The 11,603-nt window shown below is 37.9% G+C and overlaps 1 protein-coding gene and 1 long non-coding RNA gene across 8 annotated transcripts in view; one reads left to right on the top strand and one right to left on the bottom strand.

Moving 5' to 3' along the window:
• The window catches only part of LOC122423264, a 115,017-nt gene that overhangs the window by 21,587 nt on the left and 81,827 nt on the right, over positions 1–11,603 (bottom strand). The gene's annotated exons all lie outside the window — the stretch shown is intronic.
• Positions 1–11,603, top strand: part of ABCC9 (ATP binding cassette subfamily C member 9) — a 149,119-nt gene that overhangs the window by 73,089 nt on the left and 64,427 nt on the right. For 6 of the 7 annotated variants that reach the window (XM_043440109.1, XM_043440112.1, XM_043440111.1 and 3 more), the window contains 4 exons: positions 2,308–2,346; positions 3,855–3,956; positions 6,915–6,999; positions 8,527–8,607. In XM_043440109.1, the coding sequence (XP_043296044.1) occupies positions 2,308–2,346; positions 3,855–3,956; positions 6,915–6,999; positions 8,527–8,607 (307 nt within the window). The remainder of the gene's footprint in view (positions 1–2,307; positions 2,347–3,854; positions 3,957–6,914; positions 7,000–8,526; positions 8,608–11,603) is intronic. The other variant, XM_043440114.1, reaches the window with a different exon arrangement.

The raw sequence follows: 11,603 nt of genomic DNA, 5'->3' as shown, positions 1-11,603 counted from the left end.
TGGAGTGATTTGTTTGTTTTTTTTTTTTTTTTTTTTTTTTGCTGTTTTTTAAAGCTCAAGACAAAATAAAGTGAAACAGTAAAGGGTATGGTGAAGTACCAAGCACCTTGCTGTCATTCTTTCATCATTGCCTGTATCTCTGGTTGCATGAATTTTATTTTTAAATGTGCCCTCATGGTTGGCAGGAACAAAGCCCTGTAAAGTACCCTGTCCTATTGCAGGAAGAAATATTTACTTTGGACGGGAGAGAAGGCCCTGGTCCTCACGCAGGACAGACCCACATGGGTAGAACTTGGTACACAAAATCCATCTAAATATAGATGCCTCCTCAGCAATTGCTACCTTTAATGTATTCTGACATGCAGTAGCCCCAGTAGAGAAAGGAGAGAGCGGTGAGGGAGGGACTGAAAAATTTTCCAAGCTTGTCGTAAGGCCAAGGGTCTTGCTCCTGCGTCTACTGTGCTCTGTATTTGTTGAAAAGCAAATGTTCTGCCCAACTGAAGTTGTCCTTTCCTAGTCGTCATGATAAATAATAATTCCTACTGACATCCCAGGAACTAGAACGAAATAAAACGCTTCACCTGTTGGATGGTCCAGGGAGGGAGTCCAGAATATGTAATAATCCCGGTAACTATATAAGACATAACCATCATTTATCTCTGGCTTCCCTTACTTTTTCTTCCATCTTGCTCATGCCATCAGCCATCCTGTCAGACCCCATCTGTTGTGATGGTCTATTTTCTGATGTCTTAGTGTAACTGCCTTTATAGCAGTGGCTCAATCACTCTAAGACTTCGCCTGGCATGAAGGGATAATAACACAATGAGTCAGCTTTCCTGGATCAGACATGACATAGCATGTTTGTGTTCACATCTAGCTTCCCCTTTTCCAAATACTGTTCCTGATTTCAGCTTGCAGAAGTCACTCTTTCCCATTCCATAAGATACCAACCATGAACTTGGAAGCTGGTAGATTACCAAGTTTTAACTTTTACTGTTGAAGGAAAATACACACAAATCCTGCATGCAAAAGTGAAATTGGATGCTATTTTCCAGAAGGGGATTTTCCATCTGACATGTTTTGAATTCAGGTGTTTCAGAAATGATGGAGTTCACCTAAAATATTAAAATTTAGAATAATAAAATCAGTAAGTCCTTAGGCATATTTTTCCCCTTGGTATAGGTATAACTAAATTTAATTATCCAAATGCCTCATTTTACATTACTCATATAGATCAGTAATTAATTATACCCAAATGTTACAATGTGACCTATATACAGGTCTGTCTTTCTTTCCAGTTCCTTAAGGGCCAGGCTGTGTCTCAACCCTTCAAGTTTAGAGTGTAAAAAAGTATTTCTTCCTCTCTTGCCTTAGGGTAACTAATAAGGAATTTAAATAGATTAAATTTGAATTTTAACGGTAGGGAGTGCCTGGAGATATCAAATTCTAATACAGACTAGGAAAGTATTCCATAAAGATTATCCAAACTTACACAGCTAGTTGGAGCAAAGTTGGGGCTGCTGCTGCTGCTGCTAAGTCACTCAGTCGTGTCCAACTCTGTGCGACCCCATGAACAGCAGCACGCCAGGCCTCCCTGTCCATCACCAACTCCCAGAGTCCACCCAAACCCATGTCCATCGAGCCGATGATGCCATCCAACCATCTTATCCTCTGTCATCCCCTTCTCCCTCTGCCCTCAATCTTTCCCAGTATCAGGGTCTGTTCCAATGAGTCAGCTCTTCACATCAGGTGGTCAAAGTATTGGAGTTTCAGCTTCAGCATCAGTCCTTCCAATGAACACCCAGGACTGCTCTCCTTTAGGATGGACTGGTTGGATCTCCTTGCAGTCCAAGGGACTCTCAAGAGTCATCTCCAACACCACAGTTCAAAAGCATCAATTCTTCGGCGCTCAGCTTTCTTTATAGTCCAACTCTCACATCCATACATGACTACTGGAAAAACCATAGCCTTGACTAGACAGGCCTTTTGTTGACAAAGTAATGTCTCTGCTTTTTAATATGCTGTCTAGGTTGGTCATAACTTTCCTTCCAATATGGCTATTGTGTGAACCCAAATTTTATATGAAGGAGAACAGTGCTGTCTTTTGGAAGCTTAATTATTTCCTAGTTGATGAGGATGTAAAAGAAGACTGTCATTTATCTGGTTTGTCTTTGGGATTAGTATCAACAGCCATTTGAAAGTGTAATTATTTAGTATATACAGTGTTTATCTCTTATCTGATTTGTACACGCATTCATCCTATATTTGTATTTCATAATTAATGAACATTGTTTGCCATACTTGCAGTGTAAATGAATCTGAACCTTCTTTTGAAGCGACCAGAAGGTATTATTTCTATTTTAATCTGCGTTTAATAAGAATAACTACCTTCCTCAGACTTTTCCTGATATTCCACCTCTTACTCTTAGTCATTTTATTCATTCTGATGATGTACAAAGTTGTTTATTAAAATGGACTAGTAAATTTCTGATCGCAGTAGTTCCCAACATCTGGAAGCTGCTGAAAGAATTAATTTGCTGAACTAAATGGCCCATTGTATCAATTGTTGCCTTCTCCATGAGCCACACAGATCTCAACTTTGACTAAAACTCAAACAGTTCTTAGCAAATTGGATTTGGTATTTCATAAAATAAAGATGAAATTATTATTATTATTATTATGTATTACATAAAATGTTTATGTAATTAAATATATATTATTTATGAGTTAAACAGTGATGAAATCTTCCTGTAAACTAGAACTGGAGAACCAAGTGCTTCATCTATTTAAAAAAAAAGAAAAGAAAACCTTAAAGAATGGTGGTGGGGAAAGGAGGGAAGCAGCCATGCCAGAGACTGGGAACCACTGTTTTAATGCACAGATGGTTATCTAAGAGACCACTGGCATTCTATATATTATGCCATGATACATGGCACATGATACTATATATTATCATGCCCTCTAAACTCCTAAGATGTAATGTTTCAGGATGATCACTGAGCATTTCTAACTACTTTTTCCTACACTTTATTCTCTTTTAACCTTAATTCCTAAATTAGTAGTTACAGAACATAACTAACTCTGAAAGTGTGAATTTTAAGCTGACCCCTTCCCTACCCCAAGCTCATCATCCTCTTTATCTTCAACTCACATGCATTTTCCTAATTACTGCAAGTTAAAATATGATGTATAGACATCTGGTAGAAAAAAAAAAAAAAAAAGTGGGGCAACAGGGAGGAAGCTATCATTCTTTAAAAATAAACTGTTTCAATATGTATTGAAATATGTGGTTTTTAAATGTGTAGTTATTTCATTGTTGAAATGGACTCCTCAAAATTATTCTTTGCTTTGAAATATTTGCATTATCTATTCCCTTAAAATATGTTCATGTGAATAAAGCACAAACACATAATTACAGTATCAGTTCACATCCTCTTTAAAGGTATTCCTGTAAAATTCATAGTTAATGTATAGTGCTTTTAATATGAAGTAAAATATCTGTGGTTATTAAAGTTAATTGTTATTTATATTTAAATTATTGTAAAAATTGTAGTCATTTTAGAAAATAAAATTTTAATTAATAGTTCATACCTCAAAATATTTCTTTAGCATAGCAAAATCAAATTTGCACGTTGTGTGTTGTTTTAATTAAGTTCTAATCCCTTTAATTTAGTGGAATATTTAACCACTAATTAATAAGGTTGATGGTCTTTAAAATATTCTTTTAAAAACTCTCCATTTCTGTCTTTGAGATATTTTTTCACCTTTCATTTTTCTTAGTTATACAAAAGTACAGGTACAGCACAGCTCTCTTGAGTAATTTTGGTATTTTGTTTTTCTTCTCCATTTTCCAGTAGGAACAGGTATTCTGTGGCTTATGCAGCTCAAAAGCCTTGGCTATTAAATGCTACAGTAGAAGAAAATATTACCTTTGGAAGTCCTTTCAACAAGCAAAGGTAATTTTGAATGTATAAAATTTAGAACTAAAAAGAGCAACTATTTCTGACCCTTCTGTTTTGTTCACAGTTTCTGGAGTCTTTTCTAAAAAAAATTTTATTGAAGTATAGTTCATTTACAGTGTTGTTAGTTTCAGGGGTACAGCAAAGTCAACCAGTTTTAGTATACATATATCCACTTTTTTAAAGATTCCTATCCCGTATAGGCCATTACAGAGTATTGAATAGAGTTCACTGTGCTATGCAGCAGATAGTTGATATCTGTTATAGTAGTACATACATGTCAATCCCAATATCCCAGCTTCTCCTTCCTCCCACCCATCCCCTGGTTCTGAAATCTTTATATCAAGACTGCCTTTCTTCTCTGTTTGCCCTGCTTCTGTCCTCAACACCAGATCTACTAAGTCAACTTTTGTAAGAGAAGCCTCACTGGGATTCAGCCCATTATATGCACTTACTGAGGACAATTTGTACAGCAAAAATAAACAGCCAAAACAGAAGTTGTGTGTGTATGGCGGGCGGGGGGTGCAGGGTGAGGGTGGTGCTGAGGTTGTTGGTAAACAGAAAAATCCCAGTAAGTTGCAGAAGGAGGGTTAACCAAGGAAAAAGAAGAGAAGGAATATGGGATCTGAGAGGTCTGATTACTCAGAACAGCCAGAGTATGTCTTCTTTCAATCATCTTCTAAACACCCATTGGAGAAGGGAATGGCTACCCACTCGATTATGCTTGCCTGGAGAATTCCATGGACAGAGGAGCCTGGTGGGCTACAGTCCTTGGGTCTCAAAGAGTTGGGCACAACTGAGCAACTGACACTTTCACTTTCACTTCCAAACATCCACTGGAGTGTACAAAGGCAAGACCCTTTCCTGAAGCCACCTTCACGAGGGGTAGGGGGTGTCCTAAGACTCAAAGCAGGGTCCTGAGAGTTAAGGAGAAGTAGATCTGGGGAGAGGCATGAGGAAGGGGGAGGGGAGAGGAAAGTGTGGGAGGAAAAATTCAAATTACATGGGATTGTTTGGGGCCTGGGAGTAAACCAGACAGAAAGAGATCTGTGTACATTGATGGTGGCAAACTCCATTGTAAAGGAAGGCTGAGATGGGCAGTAAAGTGCCTTCAAAGCCAACCGGTATGAATCTGAATTTTCCGGAGGCCCAGCAAAGTGTTAGAAAGAGGACTCACAAAGTAAATGTAATCTGCCCATGTCATGATGGATTTATATAAGGTGAATCTGAATTAGGGAGCAAGAAGACATTTAGAAGGTTGTTGGGCTAATGATCTGGACATGCTGTGTTTGTTGCCTGTACTTAGCAGTGACTGTAGAAATGGGAAAAAAAAGAGATGGTTGACAGAGAGCATTCTGAAATAAGAATGGGAGAAGAAAATGGAAGAATCACTTGGAATCTAGAAAAATGGTACAGATGAACCTATTTGCAGTACAGGAATAGAGACTCAGATTTAGAAAACAGATGTGTGGACACAGTGGCGGGGAGCTGAGGAATGAATTGAAAGAGTAGCACTGACATATATACACTACCATGTATAAAACAGATAGCGAGTGGGGAGCGAGGAGACCCAGCCGTCCATCCTGAAGGAGAGCAGTCCTGGGTGCTCACTGGAAGGACTGATGCTGAAGCTGAAACTCCAATACTTTGGCCACCTGATGTGAAGAGCTGACTCATTGGAAAAGACCCTGATGCTGGGAAAGATTGAGGGCAGGAGGAAAAGGGGACAACAGAGGATGAGATGGTTGGATGGCATCACTGACTCAATGGACATGGGTTTGGGTGGACTCCAGGAATTGGTGATGGACAGGGAGGCCTGCTGTGCTGCGGTTCATGGGGTCGCAAAGAGTCAGACAAGACTGAGCAACTGAACTGAACTGAAGTGGGAAGCTGCTATATAGCTCAGGAAGCTCATCTTGGTGCTCTGTGATGACCTAGATGGGTGGGATGGAGGTGCGGTGGGATGTAGGGCCAAGAGGGAGAAGATACATGTGTACACATAGCTGGTTCACTTTGTAGTACAGCAGAAATTAGCACAACATTGTACAATTAAATTAAAATAATTACTCAAATTATTAAAAAAACAATAACTCAAATATTTTAAGAACAGGTGATTGAGAAAATGAAACCGTTGATATTTTCCCCAGAACTCCCAGTCTCCATGCTTCCTTGAATGTCTAGTCCACCCAGTTTCCAAATCCAGCCTTAGGTCAACTTTATGTCAGTCCTTATCGATTTCTGTTTTCTTCGCTCTTCAGCATCATGACTGTGGACACAGATTCCTCTCCCCTGTCCCCACTTCCCCCTGCCCCATAACCCATGCTCTAGCCCCTGTAAGGCTCCTCTTATCCTTCACACATACCATGAACTTGTCCACTGTCATACAGTTCCTTTCTCTCTCCCCTCATTGTCATTCCTGGCAAATTACAGTTCATCTTTCTGCAGACACCTCACAAATCGCCTCCTCTGCAAAAATGTCACTAATTTCTCAGTCATTCCTTCCTGCATATTCTAGGAGCACTTTGTAACTACCCTTCTATGGTACCTAACAAGGTACATTTGTATCATATGTTTCTGTGTCAATTTTCTGCTGCATTTAATAGTTGTGTTAAAATTTTTAACCATTTTTCATTGAAGTATAATTAATTAACAATCTCACTTCGAGTATACAGCAAAGTGATTTGATTGTACATATATCTATTCTTTTTCAGATTATTTTCCATTGTAGGTTATTACAAGAAATTGGATATAGTTCCCTGTGCTATACAATAATTTTACAAGAGTGGGAACCAATATCTATTTGTCTTTGTATCTACAAGCCTAATGTAGAGGCTAGAATATACTAAATTCTTCAATAGGTGTTTTATTTCAGCTTCTGAGACATTGAACCTGGAACTTGGTTTATGGGCAGTATATTAATCATGATTTAAAAACTCAAAACCACCTCTCCTACAGGTACAAAGCAGTCACAGATGCGTGTTCTCTTCAACCAGATATCGACTTACTACCATTTGGAGACCAAACTGAAATTGGAGAGAGGGTGAGCTATGTGTGGTATAATTACACAATGAACACAAATCCAGAAAAGTCTTCCAGTTATCTTTAACCTTTAATGGAGAATTTAAAAATCAGAGAGCACCGGAATTATGTTTTCCTAGTGACAAGTTCTAGAAACAGAAGCACAGGAATTCTTGATGCTACTGTCTTAAGGATGTGTTGAGTAACTAGCATGAACTTCACATTTTGCTAGCCACTCAGTTCTCAAGGGAAAGGAACCAGTCCCTGCCTTTGATCAAATGTATTTTTACTTAACTTGGAGTTTACTTTAAATTGGTTTGGAAACCGAGATTGCTTCCGACAACTTTTTCCACTCTTGTCAACATCCATTTATTCTTGTTAAAGTGTTCTTTTTGCTTTGTATAAACAGGTTTTACATTGGCGTCATACTGTTCCAACTAGCCGAAAAATATTTATATCTGTATATAATCTTTTTTTTTTGTATATAATCTTTATAACAATGTTGGCTAAAGTGTTTGACTCTTATGGGGTCAAGTACTAAGCAAAAGACTATATATATATATATATATATATATATATGCATTATTTGCTTTTACAACAAATCTGTTACATAGGCATTTTGTTATCTGCATATTGTAGCTGAGAAAACCAGGGCAGAGTAAGGTTAAAGAACTTGCCTGGTCAGAGTCACTGGGACAGTTGAGATTGGTCTGACTCTGTCGTCTGTGTTATTCATTGCTGTTTTTTATTGCAGCATGGTATAGTGTTTAAGAACATGACCTGAACTTCTCTAAGCCTTAGTTTCCATGTGGAGAGCAATACACTGAAATTGCTATGATAAGAGAAATAAGAAATGGAAAGCCATACACAGCAGCCTGACACATTTTACTAAAGTGTTAGTTGCTCAGTCATGTCCGACTCTTTGCAACTCCATGGACTATAGCTCATCTGTGCAAGGAATTCTCCAGACAAGAATACTGGAGTAGGTAGCCATTGCCTTCTCCAGGGGATCTTCCCGACCCAGGATTGAACCCAGGTCTCCCACATTGCAGGCAGATTCTTCACCATCTGAGCCACCAGGGAAGCTCGTCACATACTAAGTGCTCAGCAAATAGTAGTTATTTACATTTGTATATTTAGCACTTCATTATAAAAGCATACTGCTGTATAGTTCACTTGAACACAACTTGTAATATTGAATTTAAGAGACATGTTAACTGTTAAGCATACTACAGACACAATTCATGAAACTAGAAACAATTTCAAGATTATTTCCAGTCTTCAGCACTCATTTTGGTTTTTTATCGGAGCCCTCTACTAGAGTGAAAAGAAGATTAATATTATCAGTCAAAGATGATCTTAATATAATTCAAGTGTTGACCACTAGAAAGCTCGCGTTTTATCTTCCCAGTGTTACCACTGTTTAATTAATAAACTACCATTAATTTAAGATTTTTAAAGAGAAGTTTGTATTTTTAGGGATTTTTTTTTAACCAGCAGATTATTTACTATTGTAAATGGTGAATGTTAATGGGTATTTCTTCTCTAGGGCATCAACCTGAGTGGAGGTCAGAGGCAAAGAATCTGTGTGGCCCGAGCTCTCTATCAAAATACCAACATTGTCTTCTTGGTAAGAATATATGGTCTTCCCTTTCTACTTCATCTTTCCCTCTGGACAAATGAATCTTTAAGGAGATAAGTAACTCAAGGAAAGATGGTTTAACTTGTGAAATCACAGAGAATTAAGGCAAAACAAATCCTCAGAGTACAAATCAGATCTGCATGTAAGATGAGCGTGAAGGACCCCAAGGGACTGAGGTTCCCAAATAATTGCTTATATGCATTCTTAAACCATGAGGATCATTGATGAAAGGGTGTGGATGCTGCTGGATGAACTGGACAGGATTATAGATCTTCTCATTTATATTTGCTAGTAGAAAGCTTGGTGGGCATAAGGGTTAGTAAGGATGCAACTCAGAGTGTGGTTAAGATTTATGTGTAAAGTTTCCTGAAATTATTCTTAGAAATCTTGATACCAGCCTAGATCTACTAAATCATAATCTGTAATGGCAGAGTCTAGAATCTGTATCTTAAAAAAGCTCTGCCAACTAATAAAAATAAATGAAAAAAAAAAAGCTCTGTAGATGATTTTCTAGTATATTCTGGGTTGATTACCTATGGATATAGAAATAAAAATGGATGATTATATTGACGATGAATTTGCTCTAGTTTTATTCCTCCAGCAGATTGTAGCAAAAATCACTTAGCATACAACTAGACAGTGCCTAGAGATCAGCAGGTTATATAAATCCATCCTCCCGCTGTCTTCTCCCTCAGTGCATGTGTTAACCATGTATAAATCTGGTTCTCAGACCTTTAAACTTTTCACTCCATCTAATGAACATCTTCAGAAAGTGGCTTGATTTTAGAGTTTTCCACTCCAAAATTTTGGATCCATTACTGGGTATGAAAGTAGAAAATGAAAGTATTACTGGAAATGCACTTCAGGTTAATGTCTCTAAGAATTCCTGCCCCCAAATTTTCCAGAAAACAACACTATAAAAGACATAGCAGGATCTAGCAGTATCCTGTTAAAACTCAACGTTAAAAAGACTGAGATTGTGGCATCCAGTCCTATCACTTCATGGCAAATAGATGGGGAAACAATGGAAACAGTGGCAGATTTTATTTTCTTGGGCTCTAAAAATCACTGTTGCTGCTAAAACATTATTCAATTTTAGGCTGCTATGAAGAAAGTATAATATTTAGATCATAAGCTCCATTAGTTTTAAGACTATCTGAGTTGATCAGAATGCATCTAGAACACGCGTTTTCAAAGGGACCCTAACAAACACTATTATACCCAGAATTAAGAAAAGTTATAAGGATAACATTACTGTTGAAGAATTAAAAATATTAAGCTTTGACTAAATGGACCTTTGTTGGCAAAGTAATGTCTCTGCTTTTTAATATGCTGTCTAGGTTGGTCATAGTTTTTCTTCCAAGGAGCAAGTGTCTTTTAATTTCATGGCTGCAGTCGCCATCTGTAGTGATTTTGGAGCCCAAAAAATAAAGTTTGTCACTGTTTCCATTGTTTCCCCATCTATTTGCCATGAAGTGATGGGACCAGATGCCAGGATCTTACTTTTCTGAATGTTGAGTTTTAAGTCAACTTTTTCACTCTCCTCTTTCACATTCATCAAGAAACTCCTTAGTTCTTCTTCACTTTCTGCTGTAAGGGTGGTGTCATCTGCATATCTGAGGTTATTGATATTTCTCCCGGCAATCTTGATTCCAGTTTGTGCTTCATCCAGCCTGGCATTTCGCATGATGTACTCTGCACATAAGTTAAATAAGCATGGGGACAGTGTACAAACTTGACATACTCCTTTCCCTATATGAAACCAATCTGTTGTTCCATGTTCAGTTCTAACTATTGTTTCTTGATCTGCATACAAATTTCTCAGGAGGCAGGTAAGGTGGTCTGGTATTCCCATCTCTTGAAGAATTTTCCACAGTTTGTTGTGATCCAGTCACTCAGTGGTGTCCAATTCTTTGGACCCTGTGGACTATAGCCCACCAGGCTCCTTTGTCCATGGGATTTCCTGGGCAAGAATACTGCCCAGGAATACTGTGGGTTGCCATTTCTTCCTCCAGGGGATCTTCCTGACCCAGAAATCAAACCCACGTCTCCTGCACTGCACGGCAGGTAGATTCTTTATCACTGAGCCACCTGGTAAGCCCCATAGTATTAAACTTTCAGTACTGTGTTGAATAAAAGTGGTGAGGCTGGGTATCCTTGTCTTATTCCTGATCCTACGGGGAAAACTTTCAACTTTTCATGATTGAGTGTGGTGTTAGCTGTGGGCTTGTCATATATGATCTTTATTATGTTGAGGTATGTTTTCTTTATACCCATTCTACTCAAAGTTTTTATGATGATTGAATGTTGAATTTGGCCAATGTTTTTTGTGCTTCTATTGAGTTGATCATATGATTTTTATCCTTTATTACTGTGGTTATCATATTGATTGATTTGCAGATATTGAACCATCCTTGCATCCCTAGAATAAATCCAACTTATTCATGGTGTATGAACCTTTTAATGACTGTTGAATATGGCTTGTTAAGATTTCGTCAAGGATGTTTGCATCTGTGTTCATCAGAAACACTGGTCTGTAATTTTCTTTGTGTGTGTGTCTGTGTCTTTGGTATCAGGGAATCATCGGTTTTAATATCAGGGTAATACTAGCTTTGTAAAATGTTTGGAAGTATACTTTCCTCTTCTGTTTTTTGAAAAAGTTTGAGAAGGATTGGTTTAAATCCCAGTTTAAATGTTTGATTGAGTTCACCAGTGAAGCCATCTGGTTCTGGGCTTTTATTTGTTGGGGTGTTTTTGATTACTAATTCAATCCCCTTACCAGTAGTTTGTCTATTCAGCTTTTCTATTTTTTCATGATTCAGTTTTTGTAGATTATTTTTTTCTAGGAATTTATCCATGTCTTTTAGATGTCCAGTTTGTTGGTGTTCATAGTAGTCTCATGAGACTTTGTATTTGTGCGGTCACAATTGTAATGTTGCCCCTTTCATTTATAATTTTATTTGAATCCTCCCACTTTCTTTGGT

This window comes from Cervus canadensis, chromosome 21, assembly GCF_019320065.1.
Source record: "Cervus canadensis isolate Bull #8, Minnesota chromosome 21, ASM1932006v1, whole genome shotgun sequence".
In the NCBI taxonomy this organism is placed as follows: domain Eukaryota; kingdom Metazoa; phylum Chordata; class Mammalia; order Artiodactyla; family Cervidae; genus Cervus; species Cervus canadensis.
This window is presented reverse-complemented; position numbering and strand designations above follow the sequence as displayed.